Source organism: Amphibalanus amphitrite, unplaced genomic scaffold (genome assembly GCF_019059575.1).
Source record: "Amphibalanus amphitrite isolate SeventyFive unplaced genomic scaffold, NRLGWU_Aamphi_draft 000614F_arrow, whole genome shotgun sequence".
Taxonomy (NCBI): Eukaryota; Metazoa; Arthropoda; class Thecostraca; order Balanomorpha; family Balanidae; genus Amphibalanus; species Amphibalanus amphitrite.
The window spans coordinates 134805-157966 of record NW_024882108.1 but is presented as its reverse complement, the minus strand read 5'-3'; the positions used below and the strand labels follow the sequence as shown (position 1 = coordinate 157966).

General features: G+C 47.5%; 1 protein-coding gene across 1 annotated transcript in view; it reads left to right on the top strand.

Moving 5' to 3' along the window:
* LOC122363299 overlaps positions 1-3266 on the top strand; it is a 41116-nt gene extending 37850 nt beyond the window's left edge. Inside the window, exons 4-5 of the mRNA XM_043332396.1 lie at positions 1061-1526; positions 3207-3266. Coding sequence (XP_043188331.1) covers positions 1061-1513 — 453 coding nt within the window. The 3' untranslated portion in view covers positions 1514-1526; positions 3207-3266. The remainder of the gene's footprint in view (positions 1-1060; positions 1527-3206) is intronic.
* The last annotated feature ends 19896 nt before the right edge of the window (positions 3267-23162 follow it).

Below are 23162 nucleotides of genomic sequence, written 5' to 3'. Positions count from 1 at the left end.
ACGGGTGCAATTTTCCGCTTCAGTGTGTCATGTTTACATGAAACTCGATGTTTCGCAGATATCTAAAAAAAACGGCGGCGCGTAGCCCCGCCGTTTTTGGCACACCTGTTCATGCATCTTTTTTGCACATTTTGTAAAAATTTCAGGCCCAGGTCTCGTAAGGTCAGGTCACCAGGTTACGTCAAGTGACCTCATCTTAGAAAAAAAAAATCCTCGTCATAGCTACACCGAATAAACGATCGCCTTAAAACTTTCAGCGATTGATAAGAGTAGCAGTATATACAAAATGAAAATCTCGGAATATTGATATCGGTGACCTAAGGTCAGGTCAATTTTGCGACCTCTCCAATGGGAGAGGGAGAGGTCAATGGGATAGGTACGTTGGGAGAGGTCAACGGCAGAAAATTGAAAGGCGTCTCTCTCGGACGTACGCCATTCCAAACATTCAAACATCGGGTCACAGGTAAACTTGACAAGGTAAACCGAAAAAACGGCATCCGTTACCTCTTATTATGCCCCTGAGATCATATTAGGTCATGAAAGGTCCCCAGCAGTTTTTTACAATAACTTTTGATAGAATGCTAGAGCGATGAAAACACCTCGGATGTGTTCAACTCGGCGATACGGATCGACTGGTATGCAAGATGGCCTTTTCAGGTCAGGTTATGACCTTGACCTGAGGTGAAATTATAGTCCATTCAACGCGTCTCGACGAGAGGAACACGATGCAGGCAAAATAAATGTCACCTTGAGTCAAAAGTTATTGCTAAAAAGCGTTTTTCATAAAAACTGCTATTTTTGGAGTTTTGCCCTCTGGAGGCTATACCGTTGATCTGAGCACTGAGGTCAAAACTGAGGAAATAACGGCGAAAGAGCGTTGAAAGATCTATGGAGTGCGCTTTTCCGCGGCGCTGTAGCTCTGTTGGTTCCCGAGTTATGCGCCGGGTTTTCGAAAATAGTTGAACTAAACCAAATTTGACCCTTGATGACCTCTGGTAACGTGAACTTTGAATTGTTGTTTCGCGGGGTGAATACCTACAGCTGGCTGTTATGCACACAGGTGACCGTCCAGGAGCAACTGGACCCGAACGGCGGCGACGAAGAAGCCGAACTGCGCGACGTCAACCGCGGCTGCGTCAAGGAGCCACGCTTCAAGTGCGACACCAGCGAGGGTGTGCGCACGTGCACGGCCACCTGTCGGGGAGACCTCTGCAACGACTTTGAGGACGTGGCGGATCGCGTGGAGGACTTCCTGGAGCAGCAGGAGCGGGAGGCCGCCGCCAGGGAGGAGAGAGAGAGGGAGGAGGCCGCCGCCAGGCGGAAGTGGGTCATACCGGTGGCGGTGGTGGTGCCTCTGGTCGTGCTGGCGGCGGTGGCCGCGTGCGGCGTCTCCCGGCTCATGGCCAACCGGCGAAAGGCCAGGGATCTGAAATCGGGGGGCGATGCCGGCCGCCCGCTAAACGGCGACTCTTCAGCACCGAGAACCGTGAAACCAGCTGCGGCGGACGTGTAATCTCTTGCTTATTGTGCGTACTAATTGCTATTACCGTTGATCGAATGCCGACCTTTTATCTTTAAAGGTGTAGGTTATCATAAAATGTTAAGTTTCGCATATAATTTGTGTTAAAATGTATAATTGAATTACAAACCCTTACTCACAGCGGATTTTTTTTATGCGAATAAATATCGGAGCCATTTTAAAGGGACCCTCCCACCTTAACATTAGTTTTGAGTTGAGATAGCCAAGTTTGCGGCCAGGCTCAGAAACCACCATTTATCCTGGTCGCAACCCCCGCAGCTTTATGGTGTTCAAGAAATTTCTTCCCTTTACTTGCAGGGTGGGACCAGCGTGGTCCCTATCTCTTAACCATTACGGGAATCTGATGACGTCATCAGGCTTTCGAACGTCCGTTAAATGTTTGACTAAAACGTTTTGTAGCACGCGGTGGTATATGCTGTTTTCGCGCAACAAATGCCGCACTTTCAAATAAAGTCGCTAGGAACAGCGGAGATCTCAAAAAGTAAACAAAAGTAAAAGTCTAATATCTTGAAAACCGGTGAATATTTTTCGATGAAATTTGGTAGATATTCATTTTTGCTCTTTCTGAACCGAGCGACATCACTTTCATGCCAATTCATTAACTTTTTTGAGGGTGGGAGGGTCCCTTTAAATAAAAGTAACATTTCTTCGTTTACTTGAATGCTTATAACTTCTCTCGCATAAGAGCTTGATAACCAATTACCAAACAGTTCAAGTAAAGAGTTTCAAGAGTTTACTGTCTAATCCGCGCCTTTAAGTATGAGGGACGAGGACAACGTGTCTCTCCTGCTGGCCTTTCCCTATCTCCGCCCCTCCCGGCCGATGCACCATTTGCCGTGTGTCTTTCACCCAGCGACCTTACTTCGTCAGCAGGAGCCGCTTTCATGAAAGGGTGTCAAATACGGCCGGCGCAGTTTTTCACCAATTTGATTGCAGTTTAAGCCCAAACGGTGTCATAAAGAAGTTGTGGACAACCATTAAGCGTTATTGGCTATGAGTTAAAGGGACACTCCCACCTTAACATTAGTTTTGAGTTGAGATAGCCAAATTGGTGGCCATGGCCTGCAAATACCGGTTTGGGCACTCACAACATCGAAAAATGCTTTAATTCCAAGATATGGAATTTCAAACTTGCAGTTTTCGGATTCTAAGGGGCTAATGCATTGGAATGCCCCCTTAGAATTTGTGACGTCAGCGGAGATCTAACGATTTTTAAATCTTAGACAAACCATCGTTAACACGTGGTGGTATACGCTGCTTTGCGCGCAACGTCTGCCGCACTTAAAGGCTGCCAAATTATTGCTTCCAAATAAAGTCGCTAGTAACAGGGGAGATCCCAAAAAGTAAACAAAAGTAAAAGCCTAATATCTTGAAACCAGTGAATATTTTTCGGTGAAATTTGGTAGATATTCGTTTTCGCTCTTTCTGAACCAAGGGACATCACTTTCATGCCAATTCATTAACTTTTTTGAAGGTGGGAGGGTCCCTTTAAGTAATGAATGCTGGAAATGCCGCAACAAACGAAAACATACAACCGTTGCATGGCACACACTCCAAGTATTATCAGTTTTTTTCTCCAAAATTTCGGAGTATCGTCACATATCAAACTGACCAACAACATCGAAACGGTCTGACATTCACCAGCTCTGACTCCATGTGATTTTAGATTTTCCGAAATCTGGACAGCCGTCAGTGGCGGTGCTGACATCCAGGACGGCGCTGGCAGGTGCGATTTGCTAGTGGGCACGACAGGCCTGCAAAGGTGGATCATGGATCATACGATGCAAGATGGATCATAAAAGATAGATTATACCGAGATCTAATTGTATGACATATAACTTCGGCCATTTGATCTGATATCGATCTGACCTGTGACATAGGTACTGATCTGAAACCGGCGCCGCGCTGTGGCTCCTGGATTTCCACCCCTGCTCCTGGTGTTTGAACATCCCCTTCTAACTCAGCCCCTGAGCCACGTATAACGACCCGCTGTATCCGGCGTTTGAAAGAGCGTCAAAAACCATGACAAAAGTACTTAAGTCATTTTGTAGGTCAGTCCAAAGGTCTCAGTAGGTCACCAGAGACTTTCAAATTTCGCCTATTTCGACAATTGTCAACAAATCAGCTCATAACTCGGAAATGAATAAAGCTACGGCGTACGGCACGGGTAAGCCTAAGCGCATTTGATAGACCTTTTCCACTCTTCTGATTTACGATTTTAGATTTGACCCTAAGAACAATTGCTTAGCCTTGAGAGCAAAAACTGCTTAAAGGGACCCTCCCACCTTCAAAAAAGTTAATGAATTGGCATGAAAGTGATGTCGCTCGGTTCGGAAAGAGCAAAAACGAATATCTACCAAATTTCATCGAAAAATATTCACCGGTTTTCAAGATATTAGACTTTTACTTTTGTTTACTTTTTGGGATCTCCGCTGTTCCTAGCGACTTTATTTGAAAGTGCGGCATTTGTTGCGCGCAAAGCAGCATATACCACCGCGTGCTACAAAACGTTTTAGTCAAACATTCAACGGATGTTCGAAAGCCTGATGACGTCATCAGATTCCCGTAATGGTTAAGAGATAGGGACCACGCTGGTCCCACCCTGCAAGTAAAGGGAAGAAATTTCTTGAACACCATAAAGCTGCGGGGGTTGCGACCAGGATCAATGGTGGTTTCTGAGCCTGGCCGCAAACTTGGCTATCTCAACTCAAAACTAATGTTAAGGTGGGAGGGTCCCTTTAAATTATTTTTTTGCGGAAACTTTTTTATGCCATATTTTTTCACTCATCATAATTAGTTCATATCTTTTAGTTCAAGTAAACTTTTACCGGCATCGTGTTTCTCATTCCGACACGCGTTCAATGAACTTTAAGTTGACCTTTAGAGGTCATTAAAAATTTGACCATAGGTCAAGGTCATGACCATTGACCTGACCGGAAAAGGTCTTGTTGCATATCAGCCCATTCGTATCGACGAGCTGACGCACCTAAGGTGTTTCCATCGCTCTAGCATGCTTCTATCAAAAGTTATTAGTGAAAAGCTGTTTGATACCTATCGTGACCTGAGATAACCTCATTGGCATAACGAGGGCCAGGGGCCACAAATGCAGTCACTATTCAATACTTCACAATCACCTTTAACCAGATGTTTTATTAGGGTATCAAATATGACTTTTGTCCAGAGAGGCGCATTTCATTTCAGTGTCCCAAAACTTGTTAAAAGTGGAACAAGACATTCAAATGAAAATAATTTTCCGCTCCCACCTCCGATTTATAAGAGCAATTTTCCTTTTCCAATTTTGTCAGGAAAGAGCATCTGCATGTATGGTTAGGCCACGGTATCTACCTTTGTAGACAGGTGGTGTCACTACTTTGCTTCGCCATAGGTCCAGTACTGATGTCATTGCTTTCGATCCCGGTGACGTCAGTGCTGCCTACATCCGGCAACTTCTTGCACTTGTTTCTCATTAGAGGTGCCATATTGTTTTGTCCCGTGTGACGACATATTTGCGTCATGGGTTCGAAATTGGCTGTACAAATCGCTCAGTGACGCTACCTCCTATAGGTTTATGGCCTTGTTTGTAGGTATGGAAATATATCCTATTCATCCTTTTCCTGCTTTTTGAGGGGGGGGGCAATTTGACCAGCAATATACCACTCATCCCCTTTTGGTGAGGAATTTTCTCCTCGGACACCCAAGCCAAAAAAAAAGAATTGTGGGACACTTTCAATTTCCGCTCATTGACTTATAAAAGAGAGGTCGCAAAATTGGCCTGACCCTAGGTCACTGATATCGAAATTTCGAGATATGTATTTTATGCATTCTGTTTCCCATATCAATCGCTGAAATATTCAAAGCGATCTGCCTCGGTGTAGCTATGACAGGAGCTTTTTGGGTAATGGGTAAGATCGGTAAGATCACTTGACGGGAGCTGGTGACATGACCTCGATTGACTTGGTTCTGAATTTTTCACAATATGTGCAGCAAAAATGTATGATCAGGTGTGCCCAAAAACTGCGGTGCGCCGCCACTTTTGGGATGTTCGCGAAAACTTCAAACCCCTCAGCATGGTGCGGAGTATACATATATGTGCATTGTGCAGTGTCAAAGGAGCTTTCGTTTGCCATTTTCTCGTCTTTCTGTAGTAAACCTGTGAGAAGCAGCCAGCAGGGGAAGCAACTGGCTCACTGAAGGATACCGGCATTACCTACCTTCATTGGATGCGTTTGAGTGGCCACCCAGGGCGCGGGCTAACCGACTCACTTAGCGACGTATTTCTAGTATTTTATCGCCTAGATACTTGCTAACAGATATGTTAGAACATTGGAGCTACTGATGACCGATACTTTTGTGCGTGTATCGCCGCGTACCGTTTATGTAAAAGCAAAAACTTTGGCGAAATAACATAACCTAATGTCGCTGCTGGATCACAATGTATGACATTCAATAATAGCCATTTTCACGACGGCTATCTGGTACCTACACATTTTGTTCACATTTGATGCAGATTAGGTCAAATTAGTTTCAATGTGAATTAGTTTCATTGAGAAGTTATCAGTTTGGGTTGCATAGCTCCTTATATATCTGATTATGCAATTTTTCAGACATTATTTTCGATAAAAACACTTCAGTAAATGCATGATATGAAGATATTTATTGTAACAGAGATTTGGCGTAGATTTAGTCAAGTTTGGTGCATTCGCCACTCGCCAGATAGCCCGTCGTGAGAACGGCTAATGTGAATGTTGCGGAGCGTTTCGCTGCTGTTTCACCTACCGTGCACTGGTGTGACCTTTCGGGTGATGGCGCGCGTGCTGTGACGTGTTGTTGGACTGGTTCTGGGAGAATATACTCCTTACTCGCGCCCCATAAGGGGGGGGGAGGGCGAAACATCCCGTATCCTTTTCTGTCGATATCTCCTGAAGCACTGAAGATAGCGCCACCAAACTTTCAGGACTGCTCTGGGCATCGATGACACCTTGTGCTCAAATTTTTCTTCGAGAGGCTCTGATAGGTTGGCCTCAAATGATGTCAGAATGACGTCAATGACGACGTTAAAGGAAAAGGGCCACCTTCGTGAAATATGAAGATATCGTTGTTTTTCATTTTGACTTTATTAATTTTCATTTTCTTTTTAAAACTGGTGCCAGAAGTGCACAATTCGCTAAAAAGTATTTAAAACTAATAAACATATTGGTACTATGTTGATACTCTCTACGGCACCTACTGTATGATGGCATAGCGATGACGTCACACTAAAGCCAATCAGCGTTCAGAAGACAGACTCGTCGGATTGTGTCAGATTAGCTGATTGGTTAAAGCTGAGCTGGTTGGAGCTGATTGGTAAAAAACCAAAGCCTCGCCGCGGGTGGCTGTATTGTCGGATAAGAACGCATTCCTGGGATAAGGACGCATTCCTGGCGTATTTTCTTTTAAAATTGCCGATAACTACGAATGGAGGCCGAAATCGGCCGTAAGGAGGTAGACAGATACGTTTTCGGACACGGGCTACAAGATGGCTATCTCAGTTTCAATCCCCATGTTAAAGGTGGCCCTTTTCCTTTAATGACGCCGGTCCCGTAGCTCAGTTGGTAGAGCGTTGGACTCCGCGTGGTGAGAGCACGCGTTCCCGGTTATAACAGTCCGGGTTCGAAGCGCGACGGGCGCTTGACATTTATGGGCCTCCTGACAGGTATGGTTGCGGTTGGTGGCAGGCCGTAGCCAGGCAAAGTCAGTGAGGGGACCGGCCGTGCGCGGCTATGTGAGCACGTTAAACTTTGGACTCTAAATTCTGCCATGTGAACTGGAATTGCGCGATCGGAGGGTAGAGGGCAGGGTCACCGCAACAAGCTTCGCTTAGCGGTGGCTCTGTCCTTGTGAATCCTTCCTATCAAAAGGTTCGGACAAAATTTAAAAAAAAAAAATGTTCTGCCATTTTCGACAAAAAAAAAACAGTTTCGCGGGAAGATCTGTCACGCCTAACTAGTAAAGTAATCTTGGTCACGCCTACAGATTTAAAAATACAGAAAAAATGTCCAAGACATAGAAGGTGTAGAATTAACCGATATACAAAACTACTATCTCGATTAGAAAAAAATATCTTAGCCTCTCCAAAAAAGAAATCAAAAAGTATTTTTTCAAATACCCTCGAAATCCCATAAATTTAAATTTTGAAAAAGGAATATCTTTCATGGTTTTAACGGTCTACCATCGACATACGGAATGAGCTGTGCTGGCTCCGTTTTTGGCAAAGTTAAGGCGAAAGAAAAAACAAATTTTTTGACTCACTTTTTAACCGTTCCAGACCACATCATGCAAAACTAAGACCACCATTGGATTCCCCGTGATGAGCTGCATCGAATACCTACTCACACCTTTTATCCAAAAATATTAGCTTTGCAATTGGAACTCTTTTACCTGACCTTGATCCAACCTTCACCAGCACGTAACTTAAACTGATCCCAATGGTCGCCTAACCCAAACTATATTGAATCTGTAATGTAAAATGGACCATAAAACGTGTATCACACGAGTCTTGTATAGTTGGGTTCATATTGTTGCCCTTAGTGACCTGACCTCTGTGACCTGACATGTTATCAGAGACGTCCTTAAGCAGATACCTATGTATTAGGCAATCGACGCTCTATCGATGATTTTCGATAGCGTACCTTTTACTCGATTTTATTACACATTTCTTAGAATGCCTGTAAACGGCTAAAAATGCTACCTTGAACTGACCTGTAACGTTATTGGTTTAACCTAGATCAATGAAATTGGGACACAATGTATAGTTCCTGGGGAGGGCTATCGATTGTAGTTTGAGTTTTGAAAATTGGTCGGTAAATTTCTGAGATCTTAGGGGCAGACCCCCCCCCCCACATACGATGTTAAATTCGAGATAGCAGTTTCGTAGCCCGAGTAATTCTTTTCCTTTTATGCATGGAACAATTTTATGCATCTTTAAAGCTGTGGATGTTACAGCTCTTACCGCGAAACCTTATATTGGATCGAAAATTGCAGAATATGACGTCATTCTGACGTTATTTGTGGGCAATCTATCATAGCCTCAGCCTCTGGAAAAAAGTTGGCGACAAGGTGCAAAATTCATACACGGAGGGGTCCCAAAAGTTTGGTGGCGATATCTGCAGAGCCTAAGGAAGTATCGACAGAAAATGAGAAGGGACGTCCTCTCCCAACCCCAACCCCACATCTACGGGGCGCGGAATAACAAGCGTCCACTCGGCTGCTCGCGTCGTATCCGCGTCGTTGAAGACGTACACGGCGACAGCACGGATGTAGCGCGTCACGTTGGTATGCCTACCGCAGATATCGGTGTCCGATACACGCTCTATGTGTACATGAGCTTGAGCAAATAAATAAGCTTTACGGATGTATTTGGTCATATTTGGTAATTGACATACTGTGGCACATGACTAGGCATAGTGGACTACAGAATGATGTTCCACTCCTCAGAAGTTATCAGTTGACCGGAGCGCTAAGTTGTGCCGTTTATCACGCAATTAAGCGTGTCGATTGTGTGCATTGGGACAAAGCTATACCTAATTTGTGAACTCAGCCCGTATGATGCGTCACAGCCTACCACTCCAGGCAAATAATTGCCAGTGAAAAGTGGAACATCATTCTGTAGTCGACTATGCATGACAGCTTCGTGCAACTTTGGCCATCAAAGGCAACTTTGGCCCACGCGCCTGGAAAAAGAGCTTGTTTTGCTGTAGCTTTTACGCTTGCTTTGGTAAGACTTCATCGGTTACCTTTGGGAGCAGCCCTGAGTTGTTCGTAAGACTATGTTTAAGGGCTAGGGGGTTAAAACAATCTATGAAGAAAAAAATAACGGAAAATCTGGGTTGGCTAGGATCCAGTGAGGACGGTAAACGGGTGCTCCAGTTTTGAACTTGTGCTTTCCACTTTCCAGGTAAGCTCGGGATACACAAAAATTCAGAATGGTAGCTCTTTCCTTTAGAATGAAAATATAGGTGGACAATGTTGCCACACACTTTTAGATGAAAATGCGCAACTTTGGCCCCCTTTGAAATCTGCCGCCCCTCCCTCTAGGTTTTTGTTCGCGATAGCTCCAAGCACCCCAGCGATATGGAGCTGAAACTTGGCATAGCTGACCTTTGATCCAAGTCACATATTGTGACACCAAACGCATTTTTGAAAAGCCAAGGGTCACTGGCGGTCCCAGGGGGGGGGGGCACGGGGGCCATGGCCCCCCCTTTGGTGCTGAAAGGTGGGGCCATGCTATCTTTTGGCCCCACCTTTCAGATCGAACAAAAGTCCTAGAAAAGCTTTTCGTATGTTTCATTTTCTTTCTTGCACCATCAAAGGACGTAAATTTCACTCATGAGGGCTCAGTTTTGCATTCTGTCAATTTGGTGGTCAGCGTCGCTGGCACCGGTTCACGAGTATGGCCGGATCTTATATGGAATATCAGCGTGGGTTTACTTGAGGCTCTCGTAGGCCCAGCAATGGCTGGCATGAGACCCTCTTCGGCAGTGGTGGGTGGGCCCTGCTAAAGGAGATTGGCTCTTAGACACTAAAGTAAGACGTCATGGGTTGGTGCTGTGCACCTCAGAAGCCCGGTGGTGACGCCGTATGCCGGCTTGGTTTCTTAAGGATTAGCGTGGGAACTCCGCGGCCTGCATAGAGTTTGCATGAGCTAGTATGTAATCTCAGAGGCATGTGTGTAATGTGTCCACAGTGGCGGTCGCGGGGGGGGGGGTATCAGGGCCATGTCCCCCCCAAGGTCAATAAAGGGAGCCATCATATCATTTGCCCCCCCCCCCCTCAAACAACCAATGGGCCCCCATATAGGTGTATGGGGCCCTGGCAATTATTCGATCGTCACGAAGCTAAAAAAAAAAAACCCACGCCCAGCTATTAATATAGCTCCCACACCGGTCTTTGAGCGTCCTACACTGACCTCTGAGGGAACTTCAGTGGCTTCAGTGGCCCACGTTGACCGCTAAGAGACATCAACCTCTGAGACCCCACATCTGGCCTAACAGGCCTCAGGGGTCCCAACCGGCGTCTGAGGGTCTCACACCGGTCTCTGGTGGCCTTATTTCTGTCTGTGGTGTCCCAAGACGAACCTTAAGGTGCCAATGAGGGCCCCGCACTGGCTGCTGAAGACCCGATGCCGGCCTCTAAGGGCCTGCATTGGCATTTGAGGAGGGCCCATCTTGGCCTTTGAGGGCCCTCTGCTGGCCTCTGGGGTCCAACGACGGCTCATGCCGGTCTTTTAGGGCCCCACGCTGACCTCTGAGGGCCCATGTTGGCCTGTAATAACCCACATTAGCCTCTGAGAGCCCAACTCGGTCACTGATTGTCTCAAACTACTGGCCTTTGTAGTTTGCAGGCAGGGGCGCGGGAACTACTTTCCGACTGGGGGGGGGGGGGGCACACCATAATAGAGATTAACCTAGGGTACAGGGACCCGCAGTTGCTACTGTACACATATATTACCAATTTAGAATTGCGCTATTATTTGCTAAGTGCTGGCCATTGGAGAAAGGAAATGTAGCGCAAAGTATGGAGGAATAACACATGTTTGCTCCTAGGACGTATGTTTTGTATAATTCCTCTTACCGCAACAGATATTCTTCCAAAACTACAATCGTGCTATTTTTCCGCGCCGGTTGCCTCCCCAGAGCCCGTCCTTGGTATCGCCTATAGCTTCCGTTCCCGCTACGTGAATGAAAGTCACGTGACTACTACAGGTTTGCGCTCAGTACTAACACACCTAGCCCGAGGGCCGGTCCGTAGCGGGGAGGGGTAGAACGCCAGAGCTCCAGCGCAGTGGAGGTAGTGGTGGCCCGTATCATAAAGAGGCAACCGTAAGCAGAACTACAATTGCCGCATTATAAGATTATGATCAAGTTTTCTTTGAATTTATTGATTGACAAGAAAGTGCAATGCTTATCCGATATAATAAAACAGTGTCCAAGGCCTTGGAAGAACTATAAAACATATTCAGCAACGTATAAATTTTTGATACAGGCCATGACCTTTCACCTTGCCTCCGGGGAGGACCGCTCAGGAAGTCACATACCGAACGAGTCGAGGCCTTGCAGCGCGGCGGCGGAGAAGTGGATAAACCATCGCCAGATCTTTCGGTTACTTATGTTTCCAGAAGAATGAGGGGGGGGGGGGGGTGGAGAGTGAGGGCTGTTTTCAACCCACTCACCAATCCTTTCCTTATTAACTTATAGCTTACCGAAAAAAATGCAACACAATTGTGGCCGTCACGAGATGTAGCGAAGAGTGCCTTAGCCACACCGGTTTTGAATAAACTTTAAGCATTGGAATTCAGGCCAGTGATCCTGAAGCATTATTTTATTTTTGTCGTGCATAAGCTGGGATGACGTGGTCCAAGTTAATTGCGAAGAAATGGTTTTAGTTCCAGAACATTTATGAGGCTAGTCGCGCCAAATAGTATACGTTTGTTGCAAAATGTCAAATAGAATGTTGACGTGCTATCCAGATGATGGAATTTATTTGACACAGTAAGTCAAAAGTGGCATCGTTAGTCATCCTGCATACCTATAAATCGATTCGTCACCTTGGTTCGAGCTCAATAGTTCTTTTCGCGGATGATCGGTTTCGTTTTCTTTCTTTTTTTTTGGGGGGGGGGAGACAGTTTATGAGCCAGTAACCACCCTCCCCAGTCCCCCAAACAACAATTGTTGACAAATACTGTGATGTCCTAAAAATGCCCTCAATTGTGTTACGTAGGGGAGAATGAGGTAAGTTGAGCCACTTTTTGTTTTTCGTAAGCTACAGGCTAACTTATTGATCATTTTTCTGCGTTTACGGGTTGGACGGACAGAGTGGTCATTCGCGCATGTAATGGTGGCCAGAAATGTTTCATACCGCTTATTTTTGTACTGAAAGGTTACGTCAAAAATCATCTTGCACGCTGCTCATCTTACCCCATTGGCGGGGTAAGTTGAGACACGTCGTGGGGAAAGTTGAGCATGGATAGAAAAAGCGAACCTCTTCTTTTCCCGGGCGCGGCGAAGAGTGGGCTCTTTTATTTACTCCATGGCATACATACTTATTTCACGTGACCTTGGCACCCACAACAATCAATGAGATAAACATTAGATAGTATATTTCACATGTTGTCATGTTGCTAATCACGAAACGACTATGGAAACACACAGAATATGTGCGCTGACTTTCAATTGCTATTCTGACCTGACATGATCTTGAGAAAAATAATCACAGGTTAAAGGTAATTTTGTTCGGGATTTAAAATTCTCAGACAAGATGCAACAATGATAAGGGCTATTTAATTTTCCGGGAAGTTGTAAAATTGATTGACTCCAGGGCACCAAAGAATCGTCGCAATACTTCGCTTTGCCGCGATTTATTGGTGAAAAACAGGGGGCGCGGTCTGCTTACCTCTACTTATATGTGTGGTGAGGGCTAATATTCATTTTATCTGTGTTGATGAATGTGCAACAATTTCTACATGAACTGAGATCAGTCCATATGAGTATGTTTTTTCTCACGGACAATGACAATATAAAAACAATGCGAATAAAACCAAACGTTTCGGACAACCACGTGCCTTCGTCAGTGGAGAAAAATAAGTGTATAGGTTTAACATCGATGAGAATTAAATGCGGCACCGTCTCGATCTGGCCAGCCGGGTTGCCGATAAAATACACAAATGTTTATAAGCTTCCATGATGTGCTTAAAAAACTGCTGAAAATATATCTTTAAAAAATAAAGATAAGTACTTCATCGATTTTCTCGAAAGAAAACATGTATGCCTAATTAATCATTTCTTGCCACTGACGGAGGCACTTTTTGTGCGAAACGTCTGGTTTTATTCGTATTGTTATTGTATTGTCATTCCCTGTGAGAAAAAAAAGATAACTCTTCAGTTAGTAACCATACAGCGAAACTGCCTAATGTAACACAATTCACTGTGTATACGAAACCTATAAGTCCCTAAAAACAATCATATTTACAACTTTTAAAACGATACAGCTTATACAGCTTAGGCATACAATTTTTTCTGCATTAACCCTCGCATGTGTAGGGGGGGGGGGGTCGGATGGACCCCCCCCCATGGTTTTTCGCGAATAACTCGCGTAAAAAGCGGCCGATCGCGACGAAACTTTCAGTACCCTCGCATTGATCAATTTGACACCTACCCTGAAAATTTCATGACCCTGACCCAAATGACCTTTGACCTGTGACCTCTTTTCCGAGACCATGTTTGGCCGGAATCGCGATTTCGCGTATGTCGGCTCGCACTAGCCGCGTGTTTGCAAGCTTTTCGTGGTTTCAAACGTTCAAACATGTGATTTGATGTTACTCCCGTGTGTGTCAAGGTCACCTGAAGGTCAGGTCAGGTCATTGACCTTTGGTGACCTCGGGTGACCTCGGGTCACTTTTTCGAGTTTGACATGTTTCTAGGCTAGTTTTTGGAGCTGAATTCGAATTTAGCAACCATTTGAACATTTACGAAGTAGTTTTGGTGACTTCGTAACATGTTACGAAGCTGTCAGAGGCGGTTGACACGTACTACGAATACCCGTCACGACGCCTACTGGTTGACCTGACCTGACCTGACCCGACCTGGTCTAAATGCTTCAAGACATCATCTGTGATCAAAACTAACACGATATTCGTGATCAGCACCCCGAAAAACCCCTTAGCAGCCACACTTTACGACTTTCTAACAGGTCCCGATTTTCCCGACTTTGGGTCATTGACCTGACCTGGAAGGTCAACCAATGACCTAGGACCTTAAAATTGGGTATCATCGGCTTCCTCTCGTCACGGGCAACACGCTCGTTTTTTCCGCGAAGCTCTAGCTCGATCAGGGGCCAAACGGCAAGGGGGGGTCCAACCGACCCCCCCCCCCTACACATTAGAAGCTGGCAAACGCCGCACACATGCGAGGGTTAAGATAATATTCATTTATCTCCACAGAATATGGTAAATTAGTGCTGCTGAAGTTCGCTTTCGAAGCGTCTCTTCCAGGCATTCCACAGCTCTCGTGCCATTTTGGATCACGGAACATGGCTGGGCGCAGGACAGGTCGTCTGCGAACTTGGACGGACCACGTGACCACCTCCTCCCCTCCCCCTCACTCCCGTCCCCTTCCCCAGCAGGGCGTCCGATCTAACCGCGCCCCAGGCAGTCGGCTCGGTCCGACCCTCCCTGGTCGAGCTTCGGCCCGGTGCCGCCTGGGTTTGTGCCGGGTGCAAAACTGGAGCAGTAACTACCGCCGGAACTAGTAGTCAGCACGACCATCGTCAGATGGCAGGAGTAAATGGAATAAGCGGTTCCAGGTTTCAGAAGGAATGGGGCAGGAAAAAGCGCTGAAAACAATGTTTTGCTCATATAGCCATAAAAAGTTCACTGAATTTGGAGAGCAGAACATCAGTTTAAAGCCCTTCAGATGGTGGTTTTAATAAGCACACAATCATTTCCCAGTTCACCTCCAACGGTGTCACAGGCAAAGAATACGCTGAAATACTAGTGTGTACAGAAGCAACTGCGGGTCCCTGTACCCCCAAATCTAGTTTTCTCACCGGTTTTAGGCCACTTATTTTTCACCCCTCGGCTTTTTCAACAAAAAAAAGAAAACATTTGCAAAAAAAGTGTGGTATTCCGTCTCAAAGCTGTGGGGGCACCGCCCCCACGGCCCCAGAGTTGGGGGGGCAAGCTGCCCCCACTGCCCCCCCCCCGGCTCCCGCGCCTATGTTTGCAGGCCCTGTAGGGGAGAGCGGGGTCAAATGTAACACGGGGCAATTGTAACAGTGTTAATAATTCATAAACTTACCAATAGAATGAGCTGATGTTCAGACCGAAAATGCGTAATTCTATACTGCCTTTCCCAACGGAGTTTGAAGCGAAAGTGCCGGGTATGTCGATGGCTGTGCACAGTAATGTGTTTTTGAGAGCATTTTGTAGATTTTTATGCCGTTATATTTGATTAGTTCATTCCCGCCATTGAAAAGATATCGACTTCAGACTTTGTGTAAGCGTTGGCAGGCTTGTTGTCGATAAATTGAAAGCATTAAAGGGACCCTCCCACCTTCAAAAAAGTTAATGAATTGGCATGAAAGTGATGTCGCTCGGTTCGGAAAGAGCAAAAATGAATATCTACCAAATTTCATCGAAAAATATTCACCGGTTTTCAAGATATTAGACTTTTACTTTTGTTTACTTTTTGGGATCTCCGCTGTTCCTAGCGACTTTATTTGAAAGTGCGGCATTTGTTGCGCGCAAAGCAGCATATACCACCGCGTGCTGCCAAACGTTTTAGTAAAAGATTTAAAAATCGTTAGATCTCCGCTGACGTCACAAATTCTAAGGGGGCATACCAATGCATTAGCCCCTTAGAATCCGAAAACTGCAAGTTTGAAATTCCATATCTCCGAATTAAAGCATTTTTCGATGTTGTGAATGCCCAAACCGGTATTTTCAGGCCATGGCCACCAATTTGGCTATCTCAACTCAAAACTAATGTTAAGGTGGGAGGGTCCCTTTAAATGCTGCCTACATGCAACATCTTTTTGCGCCAGTTTCGTCTAAAATATGTCAAGGCGCGACGGGGACAATTGTAACATTTTTGCAGGGGTCAAATGTAACAGGTTATAGGTCAGTGGCCATTATGTCAAAGTCGTCAAATTTTCAAGGGAGATGAAACATTGCTAGAATTAAGAGAACTGTGAGTTTTGTCGCAATCGGCAGCTTTTTACGCGATTTATTTGCGAAAAACCAAGGGAGAGGAGGTCCATCCAACCCCTGTATAAGTGCGAGGTTTTATTGCCTTCTTCCTGAGAAGAACCGTCCCTACCAAGTCTGGGAAGATGAACAAGTGTTCAATACTTTTGTTAAATCAAAGTTTTGGAAAAAATTGTGTTGCTGTAGCTTGTAAATGAACATGTTACAATTGTCCCCGGATGGTGTTACTTTTGACCCCGTATCTGGGGCGAATTGTAACAGCTGAATTGACTTTTTCGAACAACAATTTTGACCCGAAAAAGAAGCTATTTCGGAAATGTTTTAACTGCATTTTAAAGACAAAACATCATAGTTTCTGAAAATAAAAGAAAGAGCTTTATAGCTGCAAACGTGTTTGCACCAGATGATAAAATGCAAAAAATGTTACAATTGACCCCGTTCTCCTGGTCTCTGAGGGCCCTAAACTGGCCTCTACGTGAAAACATATATGGGTGGGTTTCTGAAGATCAGAGGGCTCACGCAGTCTCCGGCACAGCGTTACGTTGGTCCTGATCGAGATTACTTTGCGTCCTGATGGTCCGGCGCAGATTCCCTCATATTTCAACGTCGGGACCCCATGAGCCGGTGTGGGTCCTGGGGCTGGCAGAGACTGATGAAGTCCTTAGGGCTCAGGGCCAGTCTTTTTAGCAGTAAGACTAGGCAGGTTGAGTGAGCCCCAATAGAGCCGCTGCGAAGCCCCGCAGGAGTCGCGCGCGGCCCTCAGATGCCAATTTTGAAAGCTCGGAACCTGTGGGGGGTCTCCAGAGGTCGGTCGGTGTACCTACTCTCTCCCGCCGCCACACAACTAGGTATGTTACCTATATGAGTAAATGTCATAGTCTGAAAATGCTCTCTGGGTTTCACATGCTTGTTCAAAGCAAGAGGTATCTGTACTTTTCCGAATTGTTTTATAGTGGTAAGGTCATGAATCCGCGTGCCTGACCTTCCAGTATACCTATGCTACACCGATCCCAGTGGCGGCGGAAGCAGGGGGGCAAGGGGGGCAGCTGCACCCTAAAGCTATGGAAAGGGGCGCCTCGAAAATCTGTAGAGGAGGCAGGAAGTTAAGAGGTGCGGCAGCCATAAAGCTGAGCAGTGCGAGGCGACACCGCAACTGATAAAGGCACTTGTGACACGAAGAGGGTGGCAATGACGTGGGAAAAGTATCTTTTGATAAGCTGAAGAGTGGAGGGCATCCTTATCTGAAACAAAGGCAGATGCTGCCGACCCTGTCGAATATAATCTTGCCAGGCGATAAAGGCTAGGAGGGCGCAGCTACTCGAGAAGCGCGCCATGCGGAAGAGGGGCGCCTGCATGCGAAAGAGGGGCGCCTGTGTGTGGGACGAAAAAGAAACATTTATGGAGACGTCTTTGAAGGCGATAGCCTCCGAACGCCAACACGAACATATGAGGGCTTATAGCGTTGCAGGCTCCATGCGACAAAAAGGGGCGCCTGATGGCCGATATGCGAGAGGAAATTAGTTTGTGTAACATTTATCGGGGGCGGTTTGCCGTTTACAACATATGAATGTTAAGGGAGGTCCGAGATTGGGGCCTGTAAAATTGCACTGTCCGTATGGGCGGTTACACCCCTAGTGCTAGGGCGTATTTTGCGTTTTTTTTTTTTTTTTTTTTTACTGGGGAGATGATTATGACCAGGAATAGCACTCTGCAAACTTCTATGGGCGCCTGTATAGGGGCGAAACTGATTTTCCAGTGCAGGGACGGCCATCGGCATGGTAAGGGGCGCCCAGCGGGAAGGGGCGCTTCAATATCGTTTGCACCCCTATCCTAGAATACCTTCCGCCGCCACTGAGTCCGATCCGTCGTCATGGTGCAGTGGGCCGACCGGTGGAAGCACCGTGGGACGGGAAATGGAACTGGTGATTTTGCCTTAAATTGAGCTTAAAAATTTCACGCAAGAATCAGATGGATGAAGCATAAGTAATGCCAACTGCGCGGCACCTCGTGGACGTAAAAAATTAGCCGATCACCCCCCCCCCTCCCGGTGACGGATAAATGTTATGTCCCGCGAGTGTGACTTTGGCCCCCCCCCTTTTGCTAGCGGCTGCGACCGCCAGTGCCAAGGTTCACCTCTATCAAGGCCCTGTTGCTTAACCCTCGCCGGCCGAGGGGGGGGGGGGGGGTGCCGCCCCCCCCATAGGGTTTTTTCGCGATAGCTCCGAACACGCTGGCGATAGAGAGCTGAAACTTGGCATACCTGACCTTTGATTCAAGCCGGATATTTTGACACCAACCGCATTTTTGGGTCGGGTCAGGTCACTGACCTATGACGTCATAAGTGAACCTCTGCACGGTCTTCAGATGTCGCAACTTCGCAACGCCCTCACTGCCAGAGGAGATGTCACAGGGAAATGAAACTTGCAGGATCTATTATCCACTATGAGTCTCACAACTTGTATATCTCGGATTTTTCCTAAAGGTCATATGAGGTCAGGTCATTTTCGTGACCTCACCATTATAAGTCAATGAGGAAAAATGAAAACTGCTATTCTGGCGCCGGGAACGATCTCCAACTATCTCAAGCACACAGAATCGTGATTTGATGCACTCCTTGCTAGGTTAGATGCGTCACTTTTGCAATGTTGACCTTGCGTGACGTCATTTATGACGTCATCAAGGTCATATTAGTTTTTCGTCAATAACTCTTGATCAAATTGAGCTAGCGAGTCGAGAAAGCCACCTATGGACTCAGGAAGACCTGCCGAATCGAATGATATGCAACAAGACCCCTTTCGACCAACTTCGTGACCTTAGGGTGCTGACCTGACCTTGACCTGAGGTGACGGTCAACACCCCAAGTTGACCTGACCCGAACAAAAAGTATACCATTCGACGCGCCTGAGCGAGCCGAACACGATGCTGCCAAAATCGCGGCTCTGCGGCCGTTTTTTGCGAAATTATTCACCAAAAACTGAACCGTACCTTGGGGCACTTGACCTGACCTCAGAGGTCACCGGTTGACCTAGGACCTTAAAATCGGGTACCAATCTCTGCGTCTCGTAACGGCGCACACGCTCGTTTTTTCGCGACGCGCTAGCTCCACCAGGGGCGAAACGGCGAGGGGGGGTCGTACCCGCCCCCCCCCCCCTCGGCCGGCGCGTATGTAGAAAACCAATAGGTCCGGCGAGGGTTAACATTGCACACTTGATTGTAGGTACATAAACAGATAGCTGAGTTATTCAGGCTTAGCCAAAAAAGAGCCAAAGCTGCACGTAACGTTATGGTATTGCAAATGCGTTGGTAATTGGCGTGTAGAGGAGAGTGGGGCAAAGCGGTCACCCTAACGATTCTTAGGATGCCATTGCCGACACCTGATTTTTAAATTGGGGAAGATTCTTTCTATAAGTATAGCTGATCCTTCAGCACGGCATTTACTTACCCGCGAAAGAAGTTGTCACCTCAGTGACTCTATTTTTTACTAGCCTTAGAGTCTTACAATGAGTCGCTAAATTTTGCAGAGTAAACTTTTTTATCAGTGTAGGACTTGCGTGTAGACCTCTTATGCTATATAGTGAGCTGAAAGGACCGAAAGGAGCCCGTCTAGGGCTCTCGGAGATAGGCGTGGGCCCTCAGAGGCCCGCCAGAGCTTCCAATAGGGGTTAAGTGAAGATACCAAGTGCCTGCATATTGCATAAGCCATAACGCCTTTAGAAAAATCAATATACCTATTAGGTGTAAACATTGAACATGGAGGGGAACTGACAGTAGTTGGCTGCTACTGTCAGACATAGACAACTGATGTATAGAGTCCCTATCGATAAACCTGTAACCACCGCACACTATTGTCGAATTGTTGTTTCGCGGGGCGAATACCTACAGCTGGCTGTTATGCACACAGGTGACCGTCCAGGAGCAACTGGACCCGAACGGCGGCGACGAGGAAGCCGAACTGCGCGACGTCAACCGCGGCTGCGTCAAGGAGCCACGCTTCAAGTGCGACACCAGCGAGGGTGTGCGCACGTGCACGGCCACCTGTCGGGGAGACCTCTGCAACGACTTTGAGGACGTGGCGGATCGCGTGGAGGACTTCCTGGAGCAGCAGGAGCGGGAGGCCGCCGCCAGGCGGAAGTGGGTCATACCGGTGGCGGTGGTGGTGCCTCTGGTCGTGCTGGCGGCGGTGGCCGCGTGCGGCGTCTCCCGGCTCATGGCCAACCGGCGAAAGGCCAGGGATCTGAAATCGGGGGGCGATGCCGGCCGCCCGCTAAACGGCGACTCTTCAGCACCGTGAACCGTGAAACCAGCTGCGGCGGACGCTTAGTTTTTGCTTATTGTGCGTTCTAATTGCTATTACCGTCAAACAAAGAGGCATCAAGCTTTTAAAAATACATATATACATGCCTCATTATAATGAATATAGTTATTGTCGCGAAAGCGCGGAAAGAGAGAGAATCGAGCGGGCCGAGACTCATATTCGAAATCTCTTCGATTGCATCTAATGCGTGTCGGTGAGACCTTTCTACCGGCCGCGCCGCCTCGCGCGTCTCGCCACCATGCTTATTTTCGAAGATAACCAGGCGATCGTTAAGAGACAGGAGACGGTCGACGTGGTAAGGGAATAAAGGTAAATAAAAACCAACGCAGATGGTTGGAGGGGTTGGATGGAGGAAACGTGCTCAGCAGCGACCGCTGCTGGTTCGCTCCAATCGCCCAGGCCGCCATAGGCGGTCCCGGGGGGGGCCACGGGGGCCATGGCCCCCCCTTTGGTGCTGAAAGGTGGGGCCATACTATCTTTTGGCCCCACCTTTCAGATCGAACAAAAGTCCTAGAAAGTTTTTTGTATGTTTCATTTTCTTTCTTGCACCATCAAAGGACGTAAATTTTACTCGTGAGTGGGCTCAGCTTCGCATTCTGTCAATTTGGCGGTCAGCGTCGCTGGCACCGGTTCACGAGTAAGGCCGGATCTTATATGGAATATCAGCGTGGGTTTACTTGAGGCTCTCGTAGGCCCAGCAATGGCTGGCATGAGACCCTCTTCGGCAGTGGCGGATGGGCCCTGCCAAATGAGCGTGGCTCTACGACACTAAAGTAAGACCTCATGGGTTGGTGCGGTGCACCTCAGAAGCCCGGTGGTGACGCCGTATGCCGGCTTGGTTTCTTAAGAATTAGCGTGGGACCTCCGGGGCCTGCATAGAGTTTGCATGAGCTAGGATGCAATCTCAGAGGCCTGTGTGTAATGTGTACACAGTGGCGGTCGCGTGGGGGGGGGGGCATCAGGGCCATGCCCCCCAAAGGCCAATAAAGGGGGCCATCATATCATTTGCCCCCCCCCCCTCAAACAACCGATGGGCCTCTATAGGTGTATGGGGCCCTGGCCCTTATTCGATCGTCACGAGGCTAAAAAAAAAAACACTCCAAGCTATTAATATAGCTCCCACACCGGTCTTTGAGCGTCCTACACTGACTTCTGAGGGAACTTCAGTGGCGGTCAAGCGCCCACGTTGGCCGCTAAGAGCCCACATCGACCTCTTAAGCCCCACATCTGGCCTATGAGGGCCCCTAACCGGCCTCAGGGGCCCCAACCGGCGTCTGAGCGTCTCACGCCGGTCTCTGGTGGCCTTATTTCTGTCTCTGGTGTCCTAAGACGAACCTTTAGGTGCCAATGAGGGCCCCGCACTGGCTGCTAAAGGCCCGATGCCGGCCTCTAAGGGCCTGCATTGGCCTATGAGGAGGGCTCATCTTGGCCTTTGAGGGCCCTCTGCTGGCCTCTGGGGTCCAACGACGGCTAATACCGGTCTTTTAGAGCCCCACGTTGACATCTGAGGGCCCATGTTGGCCTGTAATAAGTAAGGACCCACATTAGCCTCTGAGAGCCCAACTCGGTCTCTGATGGTCTCAAACTACTGGCCTTTGCAGTTTGCACTTTGCAGGCCCTGTACGGGTCTCTGAGGGCCCTTATCTGGCCTCTAAGTGAAAACATACATGGGTGGGCTTCTGAAGATCAGAGGGCTTACGCAGACTCATGTACAGCCTTACGTTGGTCCTGATCGAGATCACTTTACGTCCTGATGGTCCCGCGTAGAATCCCTCATATTTCGACATCGGGACCCCATGAGCTGTTGTGGGTCTTGGGGCTGGCAGAGACTGATGAAATCCTCAGGGCTCAGGGCCAGTCTTTTCAGCATGAGGACTAGGCAGGTTGAGTGAGCCCCAACAGAGCCGTTACGAAGCCCGCAGGAGTCGCGCGCGGCCCTCAGATGCCAATTTTGAAAGCCAGGAACCTGTGGTCTCCAGAGGTCGGTGTACCTACTCTCTCCCGCCGCTAAACAACTATATGGGTAAATGTCATAGTCTGAAAATGCTCTCTGGGTTTCACATGCTTGTTCAAAGCAAGAGGTAGGTATCTGTACTTTTCCGAATTGTTTTATAGTGGTAAGGTCATAAATCCGCGTGCCCGACCTTCCAGTATACTGATCCGTCGCCATGGTGCAGCGGCCCGACCGGTGGAAACACCGTGGGACGGGAAATGGAACTCGTGATTTTGCCTTAAATTGTGCTTGAAGATTCCACGCAAGAATGACATGGATGAAGCATGCCTAATTAGTGCCAACTGCGCGGCGCCTCGTGGACGTAAAAATTAGCCGATCACCCCCCCCCCTTCCGATGACGGATAAATGTTATGTCCCGCGAGTGTGAGTTTGGCCCCCCCTTTTGCTAGCGGCTGCGACCGCCAGTGCAGGCCGCGTTGAGTGGACCTCAGCCGTCTCGCTCACTGCCGGCCCGCCGGTGACGTCTGTCTGTCTGTCTGTCGTTTATTCATGATTATGGGCATGGACAATGGACAGAAATAAAGTTGAATTGGTGCAAAAGCATAAACTTATTCGA